The sequence below is a fragment of the Haliaeetus leucocephalus genome, unplaced genomic scaffold (genome assembly GCF_000737465.1).
Source record: "Haliaeetus leucocephalus isolate CR32 unplaced genomic scaffold, Haliaeetus_leucocephalus-4.0 Scaffold306, whole genome shotgun sequence".
Classification (NCBI taxonomy): domain Eukaryota; kingdom Metazoa; phylum Chordata; class Aves; order Accipitriformes; family Accipitridae; genus Haliaeetus; species Haliaeetus leucocephalus.
In genome coordinates this window covers 2,253,143-2,280,549 of record NW_010972742.1, presented here as the reverse complement: position 1 = coordinate 2,280,549, position 27,407 = coordinate 2,253,143, and the positions used below count along the sequence as shown (strand labels likewise).

The following is a 27,407-nucleotide window of genomic DNA, read 5'->3' as shown; positions in this document are numbered from 1 at the left end:
GGTTAATTTCCCGTTCCCCTTTCGGAGCAAAATCATTTGCCAAAAGGAAGCCCCTAACGAGATGCCAGGAACGAACAGAAGGCCCTAGTTAATAAGTTTCCCAGCAGTTATAAAGATGGACCTGACGTGCAAAAGAAGGCTGAGGTGGCCGTTGTGGCCCACACGGCCTTGGGGAAACAGCTCAGCTCCACTGCAGCTCCTGATGGGGCACAGCAGGGCACACTGGCTCCCTCACCCACAGCTTGACATCTCAGGAAAAGCTTTAGCACTGACATAGCAGACTACACCTTCAAGATCAATACAGAGAGCAAACGCACTCAGCCAGCCTTCCTCCCTCCCAGAACACTGTGCCTCAACCGAGCATCACCTTCTCTACATCAGTTCTACCAACAGGAAAGAGAACATACCACCTGAGAAAACGTGTCTGCACTAACAAGGTCATATTTAATCAGTCAGCACCTCCCGGGATGCAGTTTCGTCTGTGTGAATTAATAAGTCTGTCCGCAGCGACAGAGCAACCAGCTGGAAGCGCCCCGTGCCAGGCACCCACAAATGTCTGCAGTGGGCAGTTCCAGGACAGACAGACGGTCCCCGAGCTGGGGACACACGTCAGGCTGGCAGCACACTGTGGCAAGGACTCAGGGCCCAGTGAGGTAAGTAAAGGCATTTTGTTTGCTGTGACCAACTCTTGCCACATCTTTGTTTCCAAGCTGGGCATCGCTGCAGGTGTTCCAGGGGCGGTGAGACAGCACCCGGCGTAGTGAGGCTTCACAACCTGCCTTCAAGCCCATTCTGTAGGCTTGTTCCTTGGGTGCTAATCAGAAGAGAGCAGCCAAAAATCCCTGCCAGTCACCTTTTGAAAGCTTGCTTTATCAGTCAAATCAGTTAAAAGGGCCCTACAGAGCTTTAAGAGAGACAAAAGCTGATTTGCTGCTTGGTGCATGGAATTTCATTCCCGATGTAGATTAATTCCATTAACTCATTCTGTGCCCTTTTTGGGGCAGATCCTTCCCCGCCTTTGCAGCTTATGGAGAATACAGAGCAAACATACCACAGTCTCCTTTCCGGTAAAGGCACTCAATAGCCTCATCCGACATTCATATTTCCTCCCGTGTTGCCAACTTGCAAACACCTCCCATCCCCATGCACCATCCCACAGCCTTCATGAGGCCCTTCAGTGCCAGCAAAAGCCCAGAAACTCACCTTGTGCTTCATACCCAGAATAGTGATGAGCTGTACCCATGTCCTCATCCCCGGGGCCCAAGCCGAGGGCTGACTTGAGCTGGGCCATGTTCACCTGTGCTGTCAGCTCACCGTTGCGGTCCCCAATCTACAGGGTGAAAACCAACAGGGCAGCTGGTTAAAAGGCAACATGCTCTAAGCAAACAGCACCTAGCAAAGGGTTTGGCAGTCCCATATCAAGGCAAACGCACAGTCAGCCAAAAGAGAGCTTGGAGACACCCTGAGAGACCATACAGCCCAGCTTTCAACACCAAAGCAACTCTCCAAAACTATTCCTCAGTGATAATTTGGGAGAAGGTCCACGCATGCTGTGCTGTGCACCGGCTGCACCTCAAAACACAATTCTGTGGAGTTCAGTACAAGGAACTGAGGGGGCACAGCTCGCCCACGGCCACAGAACTGGGACAGAGGTAAACGTGCACGCCTGGTCTGTCCTGTAGCCGCATACAGCTTGGCAAAGAGCCCCGAAACTCACCCCCCTTCCTCAAGTATCTCCATAGTTACTGAGCACCAGACAGCCACACTACTATCAGCCACGTGGGCAGTGTCACACTCAGGGCTTGGATGCTCCGAAAGCCCTTCTCTCCTGGCTCAGATCCATACAGCTTTGAGTTGTTCCTAGTGATCTACCCACACAAGACTCCAAAATCTTTTAGAGTCCAAATTTTTCCAAATTCCCATCTCTCGCCGGCCTGAGGCCAAGGAAGCTGATGTTACATGTTCCAGAAGAGATCTGTCCAACAGCTCCAGCTACTTAAAATGGGGAGTCGTAGGACACACTACTGGGCCCTCCTCAAAGTTTAACCAAACAAGAAGTTACTGTACTGCACATCACCAGCGAACAGAGAGAGGTCTCTCAGAAACAGCCTCCAATCTTCAGAGGAACAGCAGCCTCTGTTACAGAGGAAGACCTTGGCTGTTCCCTTGGAGAGGCCTGACTCCCTATTAAATGTCTTGCAACAGCTCTTTTGTGGTCCTTCGAGATAGACTGCAGTGTGAGCCATCCTAGAACAAAATCATAAATCCCCACATTATTTATGATGAAGCCCCAAGCACTAGTAAAGGGAGGCAGATCAAACGGCTTATCATCAGGCATAAATCCCCTGCCAATTACAAGAGATTTGCTGTTGACATCATCTCTAGAGAAATCACTACGTCCTGGTAAGGTCTTGCAGTCCTTGATACTCTGTTAAATGCTTCCCTGACTCCCACTCATTCCAGATGATCTCCAAGGTCCTATTAACATCAGAGGAACACACTGGCAGGACAACGATCCTAGGCAGGACCTAACACATACACCATAGCAGAGCCCTGTTTTCTGCCCTCAGCTCGGATGTCTCAGTTTTCCAGGAGCCCCCTGCCACATGCAGAAATGGAAAAGGTACTCCGGAGCAGTGTCTGACAGCTGGGGCAGCTTCCAACGGTTTTTTAGGTACACATCCTTCACTCCAGCTGTTTCAGAGGAAATTTTTCAGTAACCTCTGATCACCCTGCAGCAGCTTCCAATGTGGTTACCCTGAGCAGATTTCATTTGGATTCAAATGCCACCATGAGATTTTTGTTGGGGGAGAAGGGGGAAAGGGTGATGGGAAGTGAGTTACAAACACCAGTGTGCAAAGGTTTAACTTCACTAGGTTTCTCCTGGGAAAAATGCTGGTGCTTGCCACAACAGCACAAGCAGCTCGCTTGGTTCCCAAAGCTAAAATAAAACATCAGCTTTATAACAGAATCACTAGCTGCTAGAAGCTAATGCAGGCTCTCCTCACAAATGGACAGTCTCTGCACTGCTCCATAATTAATGATGTGGGGGAGTTTATTATCCCCCTCCCATGAGTAACCTACTCCTGACATGCCCTGTAATCACGGCCATCACCCCAGAATAAGAACACTATGAACCCCCACCCCGTTGGGCTTCTCCTCCACCCCCAGAAGTCACCAGGACCACTACTGCTCCAGTCCTCCCATCACCCCTCATCTGCGCTGCACATGGATGAGCCACCACCCGCCTCTGAGTAATCAGCCCCGCACTGCGACAGTCCTACAGACTAAAGCTAGAAAAGTTCATTTGTCCCAAAACATACAGGACCAAAGAACACTATTTCTTCTGCATGTCTGATAAGTATAATTAAATACATAATTAGGCCAGTATGTCAGCCCTACCCCAAGATTTAGCCAACCTAATAGGCAAGAGAACACGCAAAGCACTTACATAGGGTGATTTCAATTAGTGCTTCAATAGGGCAATTTCTTCATCTGGGGAAGACTAAAGAGGCCACAGCCAATTTCCTCATAACACACTGGAAAGAGCAAACAATGGAATTCTTGCTTTCTGTACTTCTGAGCCACCTAAAAACGCCATATGTTCTTGCACTAGGAAAGCTGCAGCTAGCTGGGCAAGCACATCTCTGAAAAACAGAGTAGCTGTACACATGAAACCCCAAATGGCACAGCAGCAGTACAGGGCTAGCTTCAGGCTGTGCTCGTCCAGCGTCAGCAATCGATTGCATTAGGACAATGCTAGAGTTCACCACCTCACAGCTGGGACCCCCTGCCAGCTCCACGGAGAGAAAATAACTTGTCACATGTACACTCTGTTGCAGAATACAGCAGGTTTAGAGCACCCAGCCACCAGGTAGAAGCTGGCCTTGTTTTCTCCAGGTACTTAACTTGTCAGCAAATCAAGCCAGACCACAGCTAGAATCACAAGGTCCACCTCAGTCAGAATCTCACAGCCTTGTGCTCAGGAAAAGGGGGTCTTACTAACAAACTGGACGCCAAGATGTATCTGAGCTCCTTCACACCAGCTGGGTGCACAACACCTTGGCCAGCAGACCAGACAACTAGTCACCAGATCCTTTCTCACCCAGAAGCATCGGTTAAGAGCAATGTACAGCAAACGTACTAACTGTAATTAAGGGGAAGGCTAGGAGCCTCCCATAAAAAGAATATTTTCCAGCCAAGCTCTGCAGTTCCTAAAGACACCATTGAAATGGCACATAGAAAAGGGCTTTCCAGAGCAGTCATAGCAAGAGAAGAACTACATGAATGTAACTTATTGGCATAAAATAAAGTCTCTCAACAGGGAGGACTGGTTCCCTCTGATCTGAACCAGTTTCTCTTACCTCTTGGGAGATTTCAAGATGTTTCCTTGCAAAGTGCAAAGCTTGTTCATGGCTCCCCAGGGAGACGTAGGCATTTCCGAGACTCCAGCAGGCTCTTCCTTCTCCCACCCTGAAAAACAGGAAACTTTCAACCACAGAAATGCTGGGCAAAACCCAGCAGCACAGCAGCCCTTTCAGAGCCTCCTCCTTGAGAGCACTGACAGCCAGGCCTCCTAGCTATGTTTTCACCTACAGAAAGGTTCTACAAATCTAAACCAAAATGCACTGTACATCTTAAATTCTTCTTATGCCGAGGTCAGTAAGATCAGGGGATGAGCAATAGCCTCAGAAGTGGGCCTGCACCCACAGTGGCAAAAGCTAAGCAGTGTAGCAAAGGTCCCAGAAAGGTTTGGCTTCATTTGTGGGCACCAGCCTGAGAGCAGAAGCCAGAGCTCCTGTCCCGCTTCCACCTCGCACAGCAAGGCTTCCTCTCCGGAGAGGCACAGTGCATCAAGAGGGCACGTAACATCCAGCCCTTTTGTTCAACAACAGTCCAGAGCTAGATTAACAGGAACGTGGCCAGGAGGAAATATTGTGGGCATGCAACGTTATCCTGCTAAATACCAGCACTGCGTCACCCAAGATGCACGCACAAACTGAAACTGCATGCAACAGCCAAGCAAATATTGACCTATTTCCACAAGGCTTCCAGGGTGCTGCTGCTTGTTTTCAGAAGCCAGGGAAAGCAGGGGAATGTGAAACCTGCCCCAGGCAGCCCTCACCCCCAGCCCAAGCCAGACACCCAGGTGCCTCTGGAGCAGGTTTCAGCACCTGTTTGCACAAACAGGCAGAGACCTACTGCTCATCAGAGCCTGCTCAGCTCTGCAAACGAGCAGATGTGGGGGGTGATGGGATAAAAAAAGCACATGGGGGCGCAGGGGGAGGTTCAGCATGACTGCAACTCCCTTTTCAGAGGTTTGGGCGGGTTGATCAGCATTAAACATTTTTCTTGTCACCCTGTTCAATACCTTCTGCTCATAGGGTGTGTTCCCAGAAATGCAGGAGCCCACAGGCCTGCACCCCCACAGCATGATTCACCCTTGGGTGGGATTATACCTTCTCTGAGCACATACTGCCCAGATAGTGCCACAGATCTCCCATTCTAATGTCTCTGCTCCATCTAGTGGAGGACACCCAGCTTCCCAAGAGCCATCAACAGTAACACTGAACAAGGTGGCTTCAAAGTCACTTCAGGGGCAAGAAGGCTCCAGGATCACAGAGTATCCAGGAGAAAGGAGCCAACATCTCTTAAAAAAAAAATACATATTAAAAAAAATTTTTAAAAGGCCAAACCTCCTAAAGAAGAAGGGGTGAGGCCAAGAAGCAAAATATATCATCTCCACATACTCTATGTAACATCATTTGTTTCTACATGGAAGTTTCCAGCATCATCTCAGAGCAACAGGACAAAGTGGCAAGTAGCATGTATGTATGCCCTAACCACACAGTTTCCATGGAAGATAGAATTTTTGTGAACTGGAGGGAGCTTTAGAGGGGCCCTTCTGGGATAAAACAGCAGTAGCCACATCGCGAAGCACTGAATACAAGGTGTTTTCTTGAAATCTCACTCAGCCCACACAGACATAGCATTAAGGGCACAATCTCCAGGTTTGAATAACATGATAAAGGTGTCAATCATGGTACGTTTTTGACAGATGACTGGACTAAGGCCCAGGTTCTGCGAGATTTCTAAAGACTTTCAAGAATACATATCACTGTTGTTTAACCCAGCAGTAGAGAACAATAAATCAACAGGAAAGGGTCAGTGCTGTGAACCCACCAGAGCAGAGACACCATCTCCTGAGGCAGTCCTTTACCTGTCTCCCAGCTCCTGTGCTATCACCAGGTGTTTTAGATGGTACTCGATTGCTCTTTCATAGTCTTGAAGCAGCGTGTATGTGTTTCCAAGACTGTAGCAAGCCTGGGCTTCTACTGCTTGGTCTTTGAGTTGTCTGGAGAGCTGGAGTGTTTTCCTGCATGGAAGAGGTGGGAATGAAGAGACCTGGTCACTGCAGGGCACCTCTGCAAGGTGACAGGGAAGTCACCACTTCGGCATGCGCTGCGTTGAAGTTGGTGCCTGTAACACGCTGCAGGCTGTCAGGTGGCTGTATTAATTGCCACTGCTGAGCTCCACACATGCAACTGGCCTCAAGGTCCCTTGTCACATCCCCCTGAGCCTATGGAATTCGCTTCAAGAGGTCAAAATTTCCAGGGATCACGTGCCCTGAGTCTGCCTTAGCCCCTGGCACTTACTTGTAGTACTCAGCAGAGATGTCAAACCTCCCGAGGAAGATGTGCGCATTGCCCAGGTTGCTGTACGCTCTCCGCTCGGCTGCCTTGTCCCCAAACTCCTTAGCAATAGCAAGGCGCTGCAGCAGACACAGGTTAGTGAGTACAGGCTCGCCATTGACAGGTTTCTATTACACAGCAGCTTTTCCGGGAGATTTAACTTCTTGGTTTGCAAAGCTCCCACCCAGCAAGGTAGCAGTGCACATGCCTATCAGGGCTGGATGCAGCAGGAAGTCTCTCCCTCTTTTGCAATTCAGGATCAGGAAGGGCCTTTGGAAAAGTGGGAATAATGGTGCATTCTTCCCTAACTCCCACTCCAGCCTGGTCAGTACACAGCTCTCTAGCTGAAGTGCAAAAGGAGTTATGCACGTACTTCAACCGCTGAACAAAGAGACGAACGGAGAGCTGTCGGTCAGGCTGTGAAGGGATGTGGTTGATCAGCAGACTAATGTGCAGGAACAAGGCTGTCACTCTGCACGGTGCTGTGGCACAGAATGCACATGCACATGTGTGCACTCCATCTCACCGTCTGTGCTGCAGCTGCTCCCCAGACTTCTGCCCTTAGCTGCACCTCAGTCCTGCCTCTCCTCTCATGTGCCCCTGGCTCCCCATGTTTCCCCACCTCTCACCCTCCACTTTGCAGCACCTCCTCCTGGTCCCAAATACTGCACAGTTTTCCCACCCCTTTGCAAGCCCCTTCTCCCACAGCACTGCTGGCTGCTGTCCCCTAGCATTTAAAAAATCAGAAGAGCTGTGACAAGGCTGACTTTCCAAGGTACTGAGCACCTTCCACACATACCCTGAAAGAGAAGCTGAATTGCATTTGAATTGGGGCAGGGGCTGTGTCACCTCACCCCTCTGTAAAGCTTTACAGAAAGTTATTATGTTCTACAAGCAACATTTATTCCTCATCAACAGCTCTTTCAGCAGCTTAATTAAATTCATGGCTTGCATTTATTAAAATCTAGATTGATACAAATTAAGAGAAGAAAAGCCTTGCTAGGCCCAGCTGCAATTTGCCCTTGGACACCTCCTTTGGTTTCCAAGCCAACAGCACCCTTCCCTCAAACCGCTCGTTAGGTGCTGATGGGGACTGGAGCATGATGTTGCTTGGCATGAGTTAGTACAACAGGCGAGAAGAAAGGCTGCTCCCCAACAGCCAGTCTCAGCCCCCAACACCAGAAAAGCACAGCGGTTTCCTACCTCCTTGTGGAAGGCTATAGCTTCACTGAAGTTGCCGAGTAAGTACTGGGTGTTGCCGAGGTTGCCATAAGCACGGCCCTGTGCAGCTCTGTCCCCCAGCTCCTTCACCAGGGACAGGTTCCTCCTGAAAGAAGTCAGAGCAGCACGTCTGGTGAGACACGGCCAACACTCTCTGCAGGAGACACCCCAAAAAGACTTGCCCCTTAAAGAAAGGAGAGCTAACCCTGGAGAAGGCATTTCCCCTCCCCAACTGCCTGTCCTGTGCATCACTTGGCAGATGAAAGTCTGGCGATCTATGCTAGCTGTAGCTCTGGGAGCTCGTGCAAATTCAGCGGTGTAAGTCTCTGCTGCTCTCCCGACCTCAGGCAATCTGCAGCTGTGTACAGGAACTGTTCACACACCGATGGTCTAATAAGACCCCACATTAAATAAGAGACGGCCACCTCACTGTACAGGGGAGAACCAGGAGCACAGAAAAAAGGAGATTACCTACAGCAGGACAGGGGCAAGATCCACAGTCCTATGCCACGGCTCTGCTCATAGAGCTTCCCAGCATTTCTTTACCTTGGTTTTTTCCCCCCTTTACACACACAGCACACAGAGGGAAGCACAGAGCTCCCAGCTGGCACAAATTTACCCACTGGCTATACTACATGCACCATTCTTTGGAAAGAGTATGGTGAGCTATATATAGGCACTATCACATTCTCAGATATGAGATCTTATCACTCTCCTCATTTAAAAAGGCTACGAAAAAACCCTGCATTATTGAAGCAAAACTCATCAGCCCAAAAGTCTGGTGACAACCTTCCTGTACGGGACATCAGAGTGATCTTTGAAACTCTTTAGGAAAGGGAAGGATGTTACAAGCAAGATAAACTACAGATCCCCGAGAAGGACAACTGGGACTTCAAGTGAAAGCTTCTTCCCTTGGGTGAAGAAGAGTCTCTGTTCGTGGCCCCAGCAATGGAGATGCACAGGGATCTGTTCTCATCAAGGCCAGCAGAGAGCAGCAGGGGCTACAGGAGCCAGTAGTTTAGGTTCCAAATACAGCTCAGAGAAAGAGCACACTATTGAACTTATTGCGTGATCTTACTTCAAAGTACAGTGAGTTTTACCAAGGCAATGCCAGGATGAATTTTAGCTCTAATTTTATAAAAGCTCACGGTCCCTCTCTCACCTTCCTTGAGATTAATTTGCCATCGTAACTTGGCATCTCAGGGGAGTATTCCTAATTCATTACAACATGCAAAATCTCATTCCGTGGCCTGATTTTCATCAGCGCTGAGCCCACAGTCTCATTTTTTGCAACAAACATCTTCCACAGCTCCCACATCCTCAGTGGCCCAGGAAACAAATCCCGCCTATGAGAAATGCCTCCAACAGGACTCAGTAAAAATTGTCATCTTGCACCCCATGCAGCTATCATTAGCCTAATGGTTATCAGAGCTCAGCTAACCTGCAGACCCTGAAAGCTGTCAGCAGAACAGGACCACCACAAATGCAGATTATGATCTGAGCAGGATAAGATCAACAAAGGTGTACCTGTGTGCATTTCAGCAATCACTGATGCCCAACTAGCCCTGTTCCCTCCAGGAGGAAGGGTTGGCCAAGCTTGAATACTTACTCATAATATTCTGAAGCTTTCTGTAGCGTCTCCTTGACTTCTTGAGGCAGGTAGCCTGGGTCTTGGGCCATGCTCCAAGATAAGTGCTTTCCCTTTGCATGGTAAACATTTCCTATATTATACAGTGCTCTGGCTTCACCTACCTAAAAGGGAGGAAGAACAGGGAGCAGCAAGGTATTACACTTCACATCCCAATATGGACCTTTCCATTGCTGGGCAGGGATGGTCAAAGCCAGGAGGCCCACATTTGCTTTTCCCATCTTCACTGTCATGGCAGCCGTGAGTCCTGTGATGGCAGCCAGAAGGGAGGGCTTTACACTCCACCTCCTTCCAAAGCCCACCTTCACCATATTGCATTTCCCGACTTGCAGACAGATTATTTTTAAAGCTAGGAAATATTTCCTGTTGGATGCCATGAATCAATTACCTTGTCTCCCTGCTCCTGAGAAATGTCCAAGTGTCTCTGGCAACAAACGACAGCTTCATCAAACTGCCCGAGTATTTTCAATGTATTCCCAAGGTTGCCACTTGCCTTGGCTTCTCCAATGCGGTCCCCGATGGTTCTATAAGATGACAGGAGGAAGGGAGAGAGGTGTTAAAGAGCTCACAGACTTTCATTCACCAACTGTTGGAGGCAGAATTCAAGCTGCAGCAAATGCTGCATGGTATGTACACCACATCCAGCAGTTCCCAGCACACACACCTGACTGGAGTGCTTCATACAGGCTCTCTCAATTTTGAAGACAGATCCTTGTTCCCTGTTTTGCTGTCTCAGGTGAGCTGCTCTAATGACTTCAGGTGTACTTACAACGAGTACCTGGGGACAGGAGAACTGGACACTGCCCTGCTCTTGCTCCAATCACCCTCCTCACATTCATATCCCTTTCTCCACCTCCCTGCTCTGAAGGTGGCCAGCCCATTCTTGTTGCCTCCTGAGTTCTCCACAGGACAGTCACCCCATGCCTTAGGGCTAGTTTTGGATGCTTATTTCTGGGGCAGATTCCCTCAGGCTGCTGGGCTCAGACCCCACAGAACTTGCCTTCAGTCAAGCCCTGACAGGTTGAATCCAATTAGGATGAAGCACTGCTGACATGCTTACCTGGCCAGGGTAAGGTCGTGTTTATGGTACTCCAAGGCCTTGGAGTACTCCTTTAGGTAGAAATAGGCATTGCCCAGCTGACTGTAGATGGCACTGAGAGTCTTCAGGTCCTCTGTCCCCACCTGCACCGCTGCTTCGAAGAAGGCTGCCCCAGCTTTGAAGTCCCCAGCCTTGCACAAGCGTTCTCCTTCCAGGGCCAGTTCCAGGCAGGATGCCTCCATTCTGCCAAAAGCAAGACCATCATTTCTAGAGGAATTAGACTGCAGTGCACCCATGCTGCTATGCAACAGTAAAAAAGTTTACTTCAATGTATACCTTTAATTACTCACTGCATCAGGAAAAAAAAAAAAACTAAAAAAAAAAACCAACCCTGGAGAGAGCCACCCTCCAGGCAGCAGCTGCATCTCTGCATTCAGCCCCAAGCACCAAGGCACCAGCCCCAGGTCAAACACTGTTTGGGCGATAATAACTCAGGGACAAACACAGCCAGCACACCTCAGCGGTGTGGACACCAGCTTTCAGTGGACATGGGGGGCACTCAGCCCCTCTGAGAAACCAAGCTCCTAGGCATGAGACACAGGAGCATCCAGATTTACAGACAGCATCTGTGAGTGGCCAAAGGCAGCCCCTGGGTTCCCAGTAGGAATCTGGACAAGAAACCCAGGGCTCCCGGCTCTCAAGACACACACTCATATCGCAAGAGTAACATGGCATCTGTTTTTCTTCCAGGTGGTGCACAGCGCAGAAGCCACGTACCCAGGCTATTCATGCCTGCACCGCTTTCCCCAGGGTAACAGAGAGACTAGCCAAATGGTAACACATTTTTATTAAATACCAGAGAAAACCCTGGACTGTGCAGAATTTCTTGGCTGAGCAGCTTCCAGTGCTCCGTGTCTGCTTTTCATTAACTCTCCTGCTGTCACTTTTTCCACAGGCGCTCTGCACATTAGCCTCCAGGCGAGCCTTCCTCCCTTGCATTTCTCGACACCTTTGGCAATGGCACATGCCATGCTGTCAGCACAAGCACTTTGCAAGCCAACAGAGAGGAGCAAGACCAGTCTCTGCTTCAAGAGAAAGGAAACGTGCTCCTTTGAGTGCTCCACCAAGTCCTCTCTAAGTTACAGCCATCCCTGTTAGGCCATGTGTATCCAAAGTTCTCAGAAGGGACAGAGCATGCATTTGAAAGCTTACATTTGGAAACGTCTTGCCTGCTGCAAAGTCAGCCCCTTCATAAGGTGGATGGACACAGCATGTTCCTGCTCCTCTATTCAGATGCTTCTCTTTGCTCTTTTTGGCTTTTTCATTTCTGTTCAATGTGTTTTTAAAAGTCAAAACTATCTAGGTCAAAGGTGAACATCTGCTCAGAAAAAAACATAGCTCACTTGTCCACAGTCAGAAAAGCAAGGGTCGGATAAAAGATAATAAATGTCCAAAGGCAGTTTCTATTCTGTTCTCGGGCAAAGAGTACTTGCAGGAAGTTTGACTGTGGTACCCAGACCAAGAGAACAACTTGCTCATCACCACTGCGAGAGCAGCAGACCAGTTGATATCCCCTGCAGCAGTTCCCTGCTGACCCCTAGATGCTTCTCCCAAAACCACCCCAACGACGAGCCAAGGCCCAGCCCCTGCAACCAGGGTCTCTGCAGACCAAGGCTGAGGTATGCTGGCCAAGCCAGGGCACTCTGCACTGCTTTGGCTTCTCTCCCCGAGAGCACAACCTGTGCATGCTGACTTCAGGGCAGAGTTCCTCCCGCTCCAGGTCTGCACCCACCGCTTGCCTCCCCCTGCTGCGCAAGGGCACGGGGAGATGCACAAACAAAATACCAATCCTGATACATTTTCCCCACAAACAGGCAGAATGACGTTTTCTCAGCTGCCAGGAAACAAAGCCAGTTCCTCTATGAGCAGTGCGTAAACTGTCTAAAATCCAACCCTATTTGCCTGGCAATCTCCCTGCTGAGTTGGCTCTGTATGGCTCCAAACACCCAACACTTGGCAGCCCAACAGCATCCTCTAAAGCAGGACAACCCACAAGAGCTGTCCAAACAAAAAAAAAAACAGGCGAAAGAGATGATTTCAGACTCTCCCTCCAAACACACTCATGACCTCTCCTGTCTCACTGCTCGTTTGTCCCCAAAACCAGAGTAATAAGAGGGAGAACGGGATTGTGAAGCAGCTCATTTGAGCTCCCACCTCAAACTCCCACACAAATATTTGATTTCAAGCTCACTGCAGAGCCTACATTTGAGTGGCTATTTTACTTGCGCAAGAAGGCTGCTTGCAGTGCCAGTGCAGCATCAGTCCCTGCCTCAACTTCTGTTTGACAGGGGAAATAAAAATATTAAGACTGTTAATACTACAAATGTTTAACTACTCTCTACTGATCCTCTTGCTAGACCATGTGAAAATTAGTAAGAATGAGCTTCTGCTTACAGCATGTTGAATTAGAGGGACCCATTTTGGGATCATACCAAACTTCCATCAGTTTCAGGGCACATTTATGGTTTGTAGATCACTAGAGCAGTTACCTGGTGTCATCATCAGGTATTGACAGGTCTCTGCTGATACCTCCTGAACAGCTGAAAGAAGGGTTGGGACTGAAGACAAGGAACACCTTATATTCAAATCAGCAAGATTAAGTTCAGGCAGCTTAACAGAGGTCAATCTTGAGAGGATTTGAGATGCAGGAATGAGCTACTATCACAGGAACTAATGATGAGTTCCAGTTAGAAGAGGGCACAGAAGCAAATTTCAGCATAATTTCAATTTAATTTTCAACACAAACAGAACGCTTCCCAATACCCAGGTTCTCTTTAAGAGACTGAGTTCAACTGTAAACAGTCTAAAAACTGAGCTGGAGACCAGTTTCCCTAATTCATGATATTGCAGTCTAGTTTGGATCAAATTTGTTGTGCAATTTGAATAGCCTGAAGTGAGGGTTCCCATCCACGCAACACAGAAAACCCTACAGCAACAAAACCCAGCTACACACTCCGAGGGTGGCATATTTGCCAGAGGAAACATAACCAGAAGTGAAGTTTGTGCCTTGGGGACTGCATTCTGATACACTCACACACACACAAACTTGCCCTCTCTGGGTGCTTTCCTGGTGTTCCCATAGTAAATATTCAGGCCCAATGCTGTGACATGACCCTCTAGTGCACACAGCTTTTTATTAAAATCTGTTTGTCCTTGAACAGGCTGCTTTGCAGAGTATCTGACTTATCTAATTAACATCACTGCTCAGTTTGGGACCTAAGCAAACAAGGGGAAGGGAGAGAAGGTTTTTTCTCCACATTGCACTCTGCCAAGCCTTTGCTGCCATGTAAAGGGACAAAAGTCAAGGATAGCAATTATTAATAGAAACACAACCCACTTTTAAAACCCACCTGCACTTCCCACATCCTTGGGGCCCCACAGTCAGAGCTAGTTCTGGGAAGCAACTTTGCACGCAGGTCAGTCACTGCAGGCTTAAAAGCACGCAGAAACACAATGCCAAGGGCAGAGGAACCAGCTAAAGGTCAATGAACAAACTCAAGCACACTAAAACACTCCACGTCCAACAGCTTCCAAAGGTTGTAGCCCAACTGTCCATAAGAAAAGACTAGAAGGGTGATTTAGGCAGAAGATAGGAATCTGCTGTTCAAGTGAGCAAACCCGAACCACCTTGACTGGCAAAGGGAAAACAGTCACTAACAACAGACTAAAGTTACAGTCCCAGTCCCTCCCACAGCACGTGCCTGAGCTCTCCCCTACCTCTTCTTCTGCAGGTTGCGCATTTTCTGAACATAAACCCAGAGCTCCAAGCCCACTGGCAGAAGAAAGCAGCGGGGCTGAGGTCTACTTGGAACAACTTTGCAGACAGGTCTCTCTGTTAAGTTCACAGGCAGGACCCAGGCTTTTGAAGATGCTGATGGCATCTTCATGTCTGTACAACGTGCACTGCTGTCCAGTTTTCAACTGCTCTCCAGTTTTCACTCCATCTGCACGGGCAACATTACTGTTAAATTGCTGGAATCTTGAATTGTGTTTATCTGGGATCCTTCTTTTTCTTTCCATATGCTGCCCTTGAAAGGGAAGGGGAAAGGAGCATTGCTTTTGTTTCCAGAGACCTAGAGAAAGTAAGGTCTTCTTTCCTCCAAGAAATACAATATCCTTCATCCACTTGGTTTCAGGTAGCAGATAGGCGAGTTCACAGCTGAAATCCCAGAACAAGAGAGTGTTTTGGTTCACTCACATGTTTTCAGCACTGCCCAAAGAAAAAGGGCCCTAGAAGAGTCCACGAGATGGTCAGAGGCAAGCAGCTTCCTCCTTTCTGAACTGGTCTCTTCCCAAAGCACTTTGCCTCTGTGGTCGCATCAGCTATTCCTGTCGGTGCCTGTTGGCTCCAAGAGCAGAAGAACTTCTGCTGCTATGAACCTCTCCTTGTCAGGTGAGGAGCTCAGGGTTCCCCCAAAAGAGGGTCACCTTTGGGCAGAAGCACTCATTAGTGTTTGACAGGCTCCAAAGACGCCTCATCCATCTGCCACCAGGGAAGCTTTGCAAGTTCCAGAAATGACCTGAGCAGTTCTCCAACGGGGGAAAAGCAAGAGAAAGCAGATCCCACAGAGCACATCCCTGCCCATTTAAATGGGATCCAAACCATCCCCATCTGAGAACACACAGCCTTCTATCCCCCAGCTATTAAGTTTCCCCTCTGCTGACACACAGGTAACACGCCTGGGCCTGTACCACCTCAGCAAGCACCTACTATTCATGTCTTAATACCAGAAAAGAAGATTCAGTCCCTCCTGAGCCAGCAAATTACTGCTGACAAGCTGAAGGTACTGGGCTTGGCCATATGGTATGGTTCAGAAGAGAGACACTGCAGAACACAAGCTGCTTTTCCACAGCTATAACGCTGGAGCTTGTTAATGCAATTCTCCCGCAACGTTCAACCTTTTAGCTAACAGCACAGTATGTCCCTGACTGTGGGTTTGAACAAAGACATGGGGAGGGAGGGAAGCTCACTTGAAGTGGCCCCTGTTCATAAGCCTTGCCCTAAATCAGTGCAAACCACTCATACAGATTTACGTATTCCTCCAGATATGCAGGATTTCCAAGTATTCACAGAAGTCATGTCCCAGTCCCCAGGCCTACCACAAGCAGCCAGGAAGGTCTGACAACCTTCTCAGATCAAGTCGCAGACCAAAACAAGACTACACCACGTATAGCAAATTGTTTTTTTCTGAATGCATAGAGATGACAGACTATGTCAAGTCTGGCCAGATAAGAACAAAGTTTTGAAGACACCAGTTGTAATCTAGAAATCAGAACAGCGCTGGTGTGCACAGTGACAAGTGCCAGCATCAGTTCCCTGCTGGAGCATTAAGCAAGTCCTGCAGCTCCTCCACTCCTTGGGTTACATACACACCTGTAAAACAGGAGTGAAGGTGGGTCCCAGAGCACTTTGAGATCCTTTTGCAAAAGGTACTTCAAAAAGGGCAACATATGTGTTTAAGAAACAATAACAAAAAGAACAATTTTTTTAAAAGCAGTAAGAGGCCAAATATAAACCCAATGTTTGGCCACAAATGAGTTAGGCAATCTGCACAGCATTCTGCCAGAGGAATGAGTGAGTGGCATAACGCTGGCAGATCACTCGGCCCCCATCAATGCGACAGCTGCGAATTTCAAACCTGGGAATAGATGTTGCTTCTGACACTCATAGGAGGCAGAAAAGGGTGACCTTCCACCATGTGGTGACAGGGATGAGGAAGTCTCTTTCCAATACAGCACAAGGCAGGGCCACCCTCCCTCCTCCTTAACTTCTTCTTTAAAGGGTAACTGATCTGAAGACAGAAAGAGCCGAGAAGAACAGGAAGAGCAGATATTGCCTTTAACGACAACATTTCCCAGGGTCATTCATCACTGTCAGATAGCAGCTAATGATGATCTGTATCAGAGATTGCCTTTTGGCAGCCTTGCAAGCTAGCTGAAAGAACTGAAGAGCAAAATTTTTCCTTTATAAAAGGTACACAGGCAAAATAGAAGGACTCTTACGCATCAAACGTTTTCAAGCAACACAGCAATACAGAGGAAGCAGTGAGGGTCCCAGGAGCACTGGGGATGCTGAGAACACTGCCAAGTAAGAAACAAAGCAAACAGCACACGGTGTTGCCAGCGCCATTAACAATGATCACCACGACTGCTGTGCAAACAGCACTATAATTAGGACTTGGGTGATGATATATAGGTCCCCATAGAGGCAACACTACTCATAACGTGTGTTCAGAAGCTTGGAGCTACAGTTAGACTTCCCAACACCCCACTCTCCTCCAAATCTTGTGTCTCCCTTGACAAATATTCCAAGAAAATAACACTGCATGGACAACATCGCACTTGTCCTCCTACTGCTAGGCTGGAAAACAAGAGTACAGACTGCCTTTAGCCAAGAGCTATTCTGCACGATTATGGGCTATGCACTGACCCGAAACTCAAGGGCTGCTGCAGCTTCTGCAGCCCAGGAGATAGGGCCACAGAAGCCAGAGTAGGACACAGTGACATCCCAACTCTCAAGTTTGCACCTCAACCCCACATCTGCTCCAGACAGGCAGAAAAAGAGACCATACAGTGTCCAACAATTAAACTTGTCTTACTCCAGCCCTCCCTTTCGCACATTCAGGGTTGCCTTGTTTGGACTCTCTTGCTCACAGCACTTAACCCTACTAAGAACAAATCCATCAAAGCTACACAGAAGATAATCATATCACAAGACAGAGCTACAAGACTGTCTGCTGCCTTAAATATTGTAAAGCTCACAGGGCAAGAAAACCTCTTCCTGCCTGCAAGGTAAAACTGCCTTTAAAAAAAAAAATATATATTTATAGGTATTTGATTCATATTAGTGGGGGCGATTGCAAAACTCATTCCCAATCAGAGCTGCTGTAGTTCTAAAGTCAGGAATAAAACCCAAGCTTTTAGACAAGAGGTAAGGCAGAAAAAAACCCACCAAAACCACCAACAGTAGTAAAAAACCCCTTAGTATATCTATTGATATGAATCAATGAGCAACAGATTTTAGCATCTTACTTGCAATCTGATTGAATTTTATATAAAAATAAATATAATTTCAGAGCACTGATGACAGGGGCAATTAAACATTTTTCCCCAATCAAAAAGGGATCAGGTTTATCAGGTGCTCAATGTAAATGTATATTCACTTGCTTAACTAACTAAATATGCATTTAAATAATTAACTGGCAGCACATCCTTAAAGAAAGTAATCAAGCTGGGAATTATTCCCCTTTAGTAATTTCGTTTCTCAGCCTTTGCACAGCTCCTGTACATGAAAAGCAGCTGATGACTCCGAACCATCAGATAACACAGCCAGGTAGGAGCTGCTCCAACGCCCCAGTGACAGTTCCCCTTCGCTGCACGGGGACACAACGGAGGGAGCACACATCCCACACGAACCAGCTCACGCTTCCCCCGTGCCAAAGCCCATGCGTTGACGAAGGGTCTGACTATTTTCATGGTCTTCCCTTTCCATGAGGAAAGCTATCCCAGATCCTCCTGATGCACAGCCCGAATTTATTCACAGTGAATTTATACCTGTTTAGCCTCGGGCCAGCACTGCAAGCCAGACTAGACTGCTCTTCTCTGCCTGGGGCACCCTCATAATGTGTTTTGGGCAGTTTCTCTCTGGCTACTCTGCCCCAGGCAGGGTCCTCGCTCCTCACCAAGCAATGCTTTCCTCACAACAGGCTGGGCGCTCACGTCGGCTTATCACCAGCACATACACAGCCGCCTCTCTCTCTCACTTGCTCCCAAACGATAAGCTCACATCTCTGAGAAGAAAATCTTATTACTAGCTCCTAAGTACACGTGCTTGCAACTTCATACCATTAAATATCATCACATTGCCATGACACCAGACCTATCAATCATTCAGTGCCTCCTATTCAATACTCATCCTCCCCTGCATTGCTCGTACCTCCGTATCATCAACACACCCATTAGCAACCTGCTCCGTTCTGCAGGGAGGACACTAACAAAAATATCAGCTAGCTCACTCCCAAGCCCAGTTCTTGTGCAACGTGGCCAGTGATGCCTCTCCATCCTGCCAACAGCTCTCCTTGCAGCACAGCCCCTCGCTTCCCACCCACATCACAACCCAAGCACTAATCCCCTCCTGACAAGCAGTTTCCCCACAAGGCACCATATCAAACACAGGTTGGCAGGGAAGGGTGACAACAGAATCAAGATGTATGTGAAATTAGCCTGACTTGAACTACTTTTGGTAGTTTGAAACCAGCACATGGAAGCCGGTTTCCCTCCAGTCAATTGAAGGCAGAACCTCTGGGGCACTTTGACCTACGTGTCTGTCACCTTATTAGCGAGGGGAAGAAAACAAAATCTCTTGTTTAGTTTGGAGAGGAAAAGCTAAAGATGACACAATGAATGCTGCACCCAGTCCTTCCCAGCTTCTGAATTAGTTCCAAGCATCTGGGCCACTTTCCTTCACATCTCCCAAAGCACCTGAGGTGCAGCAGAGGCAGCTCTGTGTCACCGGCACATCTGGAGGGGAAAAAATTTCCACTCCACACACTTTCACTGGTAGTAGTATTGCAGTGAGACCTTTCAGTGACCCCCAAACTGAAAATAATAAGATAATATATATCAGACACACACTTACTGCTGCTTGAGAAGTGTTTGTTCAAGCTGGAGCTCCAGGGAGTACCAAGATGAAGCGGTTTTCTCTGCAGTCTTTTGATAAGGGCATGAAACAGAGAATCCAGAGGGGAAAACTACAGGGAGTTCTGGAAGCCGCCGGGTCTGTGAGCTGGCTCCAGATTTCCTCTTCTACTCACTGATGGCAGCATCAGTGCTCAACAGTAGTCATTTCAGTTAATTGCTATCTACCATTAGCTGCAGAGTACTTACAAGGGATTCAATTCCACTGCATATTTGCTAATAAATACCAAATGACAGTGAGGAAGACAGCTGTATTTAGTTGCATTTACGCTCTTATTAGCAGAGCTGAATAAGACCCCATTTCAATTCATAATGGCTCCAACAAGCTGCGTCATTGTCAGAAATTCAAATTCAAACTCCCCATTGCCTGCTTGAAAGCAAAAGTCATCCAGCACTCCCCTGCTCACACAACTCCCATATAGCTGCACACAACTCTGTTTGACCAAGGGCCACGCAGAATGACTACCTCTGTGGCTTTGATCCATCGGGACGGTGAGAACTGAAGGCAGAAGGGAATTATGTGCTGGTTTAGTAGCATTTTGTGAAGCAACTTATGATGCTGAACTGGTATGTGTAGAAACTTTTCAACCTAAGGATCGCAAAATATTTTGCAAAGGTGCGAGGGTAGCTATTACCCCGTTTTGCAAAAAGGAAGCTAAGATACAGCAAGACATAACTTGCTCACAGTGAGTCAGCTGTAGAGAATGGAAAGGAACCCAGGAGCCCTGGCTCCCAGCGCCTCTGCCAGGTCCTCCCTTGCAAGCACCAAGGGAACCACTCAAACTAGAGCTGCTCTGTTGGGGATGAGGTGCAGCATCTTCCACACAGGCAAGGATGCTCGCACAGCTCATGCCACCAGCTCAACATGATGCCAAACAAACACTGAAGACCTAACCCTGCCCAGAGAGCGGCCCCCAACTCCAGGAGCTTAAGATACTCATGACCTCTAGAAACCTGCTCTACACTAGGAAGGATTGGGCTCTCAATGAATCATACACCAGCAATAATTATTTTGAATCCATGTACCAAATCTTTCCCACAAATACAGTTTAACCCATAGCAAGAACAGAGAACACAATGAAATTTTCCTGTGTCATCTGAGGAGTGAAACCTCTAAAAGGCAATGAGTACAAATGTAAGCCTTTGTGCTCCAGAATTACTCAAATATCAAAGGATCATGATGGGATGTAATTAGGTTGCAGCATTCGAGAAAGCTCAGATGGGATTAAGGTGCAAATGTGAATTTCATTTCATCCTGGTTAACAGTTTCACTTGATGCCCAGTTTCAAAGCACTTAAATTATATGATGCAAATACTTTCCAGGGCTAAGGAAAAGATTAAGGAGATACTAATTTGAAAATTAATTCATAAAACATGTTCTGACTCCCAAATAAAAAAAAAAATCCACCTAACATATGAACTGATCAAGATGCCTCAGAAGAGGGACTCCACAGGAGAACTTACTTTCAAGAAAAGCAAGAATAAAACCTTCTGAAGAGCCTGGATCATAATCTCTTTGCAGGGCTCATCAGCAGGGTATAAACCCAACCACCACCTGCCATTTGCACTAAAGGAAAACAAGTGTAGAGGTCAGCAGCACCAGCTTGCCAAATACTAGTGGACTAATAATGCTCATGTCTGAGGATGCTCTCTCCTTCCCAGGAGGCACAAAGGAAGATGCTCAATCTGTTCTGTCAGTAGTTTGTCTCACCCCCATACCTGCAGACCACAATCAAAGGTAACAGCTCTAATATCTGAAACTTTCCATGCAGAGTACCAAGCCAGCCCCTACATCAGGATGAATTTTTAGGCATTCAGATTTTGTCACTGAGGATACTTGAAATTAATTCAGGGATTTCAGGATGAGAGAAACTTCGTGAGTTTTCCAAGAGCATTTTGCTTTCTTGTACAATGTTAGTGCCTTCAGTGAAATTAATCTATCACACTACAATGAAACAACACTCTTGGGATGATTTCAATAGAAGTGAAGTGCTAGTTCCTTCAGTCACTTCCAGAAACCAGAGGGCAAGAAAGGACATGCGGTCTGAATGGCTTTTCATTATAACATTACTTTGGCAATTAGGCCAACACATCCTCTCACTAAAATATATGCTGTGATTTAAATCAGCAAACTGCTCCTGCTACAAAAAATATTGGGTTACACTTACAATATACATTAGAAAAACAAATAGTTGGCTTATCAACAGCTATACAATGAAAACAGCTGATTTATTTATAACCCATTTTATTTACGCTATTCAACTTCTACTACCCACCAAAATACAGGGGTTCACTCATGCCAAACTAGTTACTGAAAATAGCTGGATTCTTGTTTGGGTGATTATCTTTCCGAATTCAGAAGCACTGCAAATGAGACGAGAGATGTCCAGACTCAGACACCTCTTCTCTACAACTGTCCCGCACCCACCTCCTGCAGACACAAAGCAGGAGCTCAGCAGCCACCTCCCATGGGGCCAGCCCGGACCGCAGCCCCACTGCTCTCCCAGAAAGAGAGGGGACCTTCTGTCCCCTCCTGTCCTCTTCATCAGAGCCAGGGACGAGTCCTCATGGACCATAGCGGGGCTACAACACAGCGGTGCCAGTTCAGGTTAGACGAAGTCAGTGTGCAGCCTAGGACTCGAGCTATGAGACAGCTTTGACTGCAAGGCATCACAGCCTCCCCCTAATTCCTGCCACCCCCCAGCTGCCGGCAGGGTCACACTCAGCTCCACAAATGCCACCAGCACAATTGTTCCAGTTGTGCTGTGTAACTGCTTCATGGGGCCTCAGGAGATTTCCTTTCCTGCACACCCAGACTACTTTTCTGAAGCCAAGTGAATGCAAGTCTTGTCTTCCCAGAAATACAGAGGCCAGAGGCCCAAGTCTTTTCTCAGTTCAAGCTGCCTGGAAACCCCTCCAACTGCAGCCCCCCCTTCTCCTTCCTCTCTCAACCTGCCAACTGCTCCTGCCTTGGAGCATGGACTTGCAGCAGGAAAACTGCATTTTGAAAAGATGCTGCCAAGTCCCAGGAACACCAAGGACGATATTATGCTTAACCCTGGTCAGACAAAGGAAGCCACGTCTGCCTGTCCCAGCCATGTAGCCCCTTGCCCATGCCCCCTCCACATGCGTGGCCTCATCCCAAACCTCCCCTGCATCTGCCCAGTGCCAGCAGTTGGAGAGGCTGCACACGCTGCCTCTTTTCCGACCCTCGTACCCATGCAAACCACTGACCCGCACACAGGGCATGGCAAACGGACTGTCGTCGTGATGCAGGGTAAAAGGCAACGATGACAAAGTTCACACCACAATTTTTCCACTGACTCCTCAGCAACCAACAGCCAATTTGGTTCTGTTCCCTTCCTGTCTCATCTGCTTCCCTTCAGCCCCAGGCCAAGTATTTAAAGCCAAGAAAGAGAGGCCTTTGGGATCTATCTGAAAACATAGACCCCAGATCTCATGCTCCTGGGCCTTCCAGGCTTCGAGCCAGGGAGATGCTGAGCGATTACAGCTCACCAAGAGACTGCTCAGGATGCTCTGCACCAACACTCATGCTTGAAAGGGATTTGGATGTGATCTTAGCGACAGGAACAGCATGAACCTTGCCCTCCTTTACTTTCCGCACAACTCACTGAAAAGCAATTAGCAGAAACCAAGTGATCGAGTCCAGCAAATCCAAACAAGCAACAATTCCTTTTTCAAACTTCCATTTAGTGAAGCCAGCAAAGAGGACAACATCGAGCCAAAGCATGCCAGGGAGAGCCCATGATAGTTCCTCCCTCTGTGATTACAGTCCTGTGTGCCCAAACCAGAGAAAGCCACAGAGGAAAACAGACACAGTGGTTCTCTGAGGTTGCAAAGAGCATGTGGGCAGAGCTTGAGTCCAGGCTGGAAGTGACACCAAACACTAGGACAGATTTTCGCTCGCAAAGCTGTAGCAGAGCAGATTGCACCAATTCTACATTGTTTTTCTGCAGCTGTCTCATGCTCTGAGAGCTGTTAAAAGCATTGTTGTGCTCTCCCTGGAAATTTCAGGGGTGCTAAAAATCGGAAATCAGCCCACTCGTGCATTTAAAAGGCTGCCTTGGCAAACAGTGTGAGAGCTCAGGTGCAGCACACTGCTGTTCTCCCTGGCTGTTGCACACCCATAGAGCACCCCTCTGGATTTTGTAAAGGTAATATTCTACATCTGTCTGAACAAACAGGAAAAAGACGCTCCCCAAAAGCTCAGATATTAGCCAGGGGTCCTCTGCAGCCCTTGCCAGCATCTCTAGACACAGTTTCTGCAGCTCCTCTGTGCAAACCCAGACTCAGCAGAACCGGAGCAAAGTGCTTTTGGGTTCTTCATAGCATTATGGAAAAATCTATGTGTGCCATCAGATTAATCTGCAGGCCTATAAACCAGAGCATAGCAGGATTCCCAGAAGGCCAGGCCATCGCCTCAAAGCAACGCAGCTCACACGCAAGGTGAGAATTATGCTCTGCTTTGCTAATCCGAGGAGAACAGACACATTGTCTAGCACTGTGTGGCACAGTCTGTGGCGGGTGTCTGCTGCCTGTGCAGGGAAAACCCTGGAGCTCCAGCATCCTGCAAGCTGGTTTCACTTCTTCCAGAGGATTGTGTGGCTTAGTCCTCCACCGCATTTTCCCAAATTTTTAGCACTTCTGTCCTAGTATAGCTCCACAGATAACATCTACCCTGGAAACGCTTGGCACCGCTACACTGAACGTCTGTACGAATCAAGTGCACAGAGGCAAGTCCCTGCTCCTCCCCAAAACAGCACCATGTCAGGTTTTGCTCTGACACTGTGGTATTAGTGTGATGCAATCACATGTGTAAACAGCAGGCAAGCATATATCACTATATGAGTTTGCCACACACATCATAGCATGGTCCATCTTTGCATCTGGGAAATGGCCTCTGGTCCTGTTCTTCCATAGAAGGAATTTGTACAAACATTTTGTTTCTTGGAAAGTCTCCCTGGATACAGCAAGAATGCTAAGAGTCTCCCTAATAATTTTCTCACTGCAATCACAAAATCATGAGTTATATATATAATGATTTGCTTTTTAAGCGAATTGCAAAACTTATTATGGAAAAAACCCCACCAAAATTATGTTCTTTTATATCTTTCTTGGAATTGAGCCTTTGGTAAAGGGAATAAAAGGATGAGGCATCAGATTTTTAAGCTTTTCTATGCCAAAAAGCCTCCTCTGTTTTCCTCACAAAGTAGGGTAAAGGCCTGCAGCACATCCAGCTCCAGCAAAATATCCTAGACTCCCTCCAAACCTTGGCAGTTCTCTCTCCCATCTGACACAACAGCTACTGTTATGCCACAGCAGACACTCTCCCATCCCTAGGACACCAGGTAAGGCTTCCAGTCCAGCTGAGAGCAGGAACTGAGCCTCAGCCTACCAGGCTCTTCTGCCTTCACTGTACAGAGCAGTAACCAGCCCCACAGCTGCACCACACCTATAGCCAACACCTGCTGGGTTAGAGGCAGAACCCAACACCCTTTCCAAATCAAGCTTCCTAAGGCCACATCCTTCATTGCTTTAACTTCCCATTCCTTTTTTTTTTCCCATCCTCCATATTTCTTTCTCACCCTTACCTTCCCTGCTGCTGCAAAGTCCCCCTTGGCACAGCAAGTATTTGTTACTGTGCACATAGAAAGGATGAAGCCAAAAGCTTAATGTTGTATCATGTATTACGTGCCTGATGGAAATGCGCAGTTAAGGAGACAGAATAAGCAGGAATGGATAGTAGAGATCTCTCCACAGACCTATTTTAGGTTTAGGTTAGCTCCTTGTTGCAACCTCAGAGGTATTGCAATGGCTTTATACAGAACACAGACTGCTCCGTAAGCACTGAAAGAATTCACTGCTCCCCTCCTCCCTTACACTGGTGAAAGAAGGGAGGATATAGCATCTGGGTTACACACATGCCCAAATCAAGGGAGTTCATTTATCCTGACTACTGAATAATGCATGCCTTCAGAAAAAAAATATCTCTGTTCCTGCATAGAGAGACATCATCATCTAGCAGTGAAAGAAAGACATGGCACAACGGCAGGCTGCACAGAGAAATGCACTTCAGGAGCAGAGGCAGCAGCAACAGGGAGAATGAGAGGTGACAAGGCAGCTCCTTACCTTAACCCGTAAGGGTGGTGGGCTGTGGAAGTTGCTGACATGCAGGAACAACACTGCTTCCACACAGATTTTGTGTGCTGGAGAAGCCTGCCTCTTTTAATCCAGGGCATTACGGAGTGGCTGCATTTGTGCTGTACAAACAGCATCTATGAGCCTTTCAGGAGCAGTTACATCCTCCAACACACATGGCTTTAATTGGGAATTCTTTTTTTTTTTTTAATTCCAGTCACACATTTTGAGCTGTTACTTTTCTCTCATCTGTGTGTGTACATAGATAGATGTATTTTTACATCTCCTGTCTGCGTGCCATGTTAGCCTCAGGCAACCAGCTCCGAGAGTGCCGTCAGCCTTGACAAATGACTCAGTTCTTGTTTGGAGCCAGGTCTGTAAAGCATCTCCTTCCTTCCCTTCCTAAGGCTGCTGTTAGCACAGCCACCCTGGCCCTGGGCAGGTGAGCTCTACCCTCTGCACATGGGCTTGGAGCTTCACTGAGCACAGCTGGAGTCTGACCCTGCTTCAGCAAACCTGAAAGGACCCCCTGAAATCACACTGATCAGACCCTCATCCAAGGTCTTTGGAGAAAGAGAGATTTCCATCACAGGAGAACATCGTTTTGTTCAGTGGAGGGGAGCTAAGAGCAAGGCACACAAGTTTTCTCTGCTCACTCCTCATCCTTGTGTCACTGCATATTTGGCTTTAAAACAGGGACAGTCCTGGATGCTGGGACTGGGACCAGTCCAGTCTCAGAGATCACAGACCACGTTAACAGAGGACACCCGCTCTGTGGTGAGCCCACATGCTCATCAGCCATGTGACAGGACAGAGCCACAGCTTATGGCCCTGGAGCTCCTTCCCACGGACACATGGCACAGCCAGGACACCTCTGTTGGTGACCAGTGTCTCAGACACCCATGCAGCTTTCCCAGGCTTTCTTTTTCCGCTGCTGATCTCTCACACAACTCTCCGCAAAATGCTCACTCAACAGCATGACTGATGACAACTTTCTGCCAAAAACACTGATGCCAAAGAATGGCTTTATTGAAGGAAATGTACATTTTGCAGAGTGAGTTTTCATTTTCTTCCAGAACAGCAGATTTAGAAAAAGTGGGTATTTTCAACCATTTCATCATTAACTCCTTAGACACCTGAACACGTTGTCAAAGCTCCCCGTCAAACAGGATCTCCTCACAGAACCCATGGTATTTGCTGGCACACTTCTGCTGTTCGCACTCCCAGTGCACATGAAAGGGATGAACGCAGATAACACAACGGTCTCCCCTTTTCCAGTGGCCTTACCCAGGAAAGCACCAAACCACAAACTTCAATCAACCAGCTAGTTCGTGCTTGCAGTTCCCTGGATTACAGCCCTGATGGAAGCAATTGATACCAGAGCTGGCCATGGGCTGCAGCCTTAAAGTTCTGGGCGTGTCACAGTGAACTCATATGTTTTATTATTTAGACCTGTGCAGGAGCTCAGACACTCGGCTGAACTCAGAGACCAGGAAATGCCTCGAGGCACACGTGGAGCCTCACAGTTCCAGGACATTCTTCCGCATTTATATATGCAAGTCCCTGTTCACTCACCATGAGATGTTGGCCCATGGGTTTCCCAAGCAAGCTAGTCCTTGCTAAAATCAGAAGGGCTTATTTGTCCGAAAGGGGAGAGAAACACACAATACTTATGATGCTAGATATTTTCATTTATTTAGTCACTAGGGGGTTATTTTCCTGCCTTCATGCTGCAGAAAGTTTGGCCAGTAAACAAGTCGGATCTGATGGCCTCTGTGTTTCGCAGCAAGATACAATCCCCAGTGCCATTTTCTCAATACAAATCTTTGCAGACAGTTGCTAAAAAAGGGGCCGTTTTCTGATGCAGTATCAGCTGCAATACAATAACTTT

General features: G+C 47.7%; 1 protein-coding gene across 2 annotated transcripts in view; it reads right to left on the bottom strand.

The window, feature by feature from the left end:
* The window catches only part of GPSM1 (G-protein signaling modulator 1), a 69,406-nt gene extending 54,865 nt beyond the window's left edge, over nucleotides 1–14,541 (bottom strand). The window contains exons 1-9 of one of the 2 annotated variants that reach the window (XM_010570784.1): nucleotides 14,378–14,541; nucleotides 10,622–10,843; nucleotides 9,950–10,085; nucleotides 9,523–9,665; nucleotides 7,896–8,019; nucleotides 6,657–6,772; nucleotides 6,221–6,376; nucleotides 4,365–4,473; nucleotides 1,204–1,330 (exon numbers count right to left, since the gene is read on the bottom strand). In XM_010570784.1, the coding sequence (XP_010569086.1) occupies nucleotides 1,204–1,330; nucleotides 4,365–4,473; nucleotides 6,221–6,376; nucleotides 6,657–6,772; nucleotides 7,896–8,019; nucleotides 9,523–9,665; nucleotides 9,950–10,085; nucleotides 10,622–10,843; nucleotides 14,378–14,541 (1,297 nt within the window). The remainder of the gene's footprint in view (nucleotides 1–1,203; nucleotides 1,331–4,364; nucleotides 4,474–6,220; nucleotides 6,377–6,656; nucleotides 6,773–7,895; nucleotides 8,020–9,522; nucleotides 9,666–9,949; nucleotides 10,086–10,621; nucleotides 10,844–14,377) is intronic. The other variant, XM_010570785.1, reaches the window with a different exon arrangement.
* Nucleotides 14,542–27,407: the final 12,866 nt, after the last annotated feature.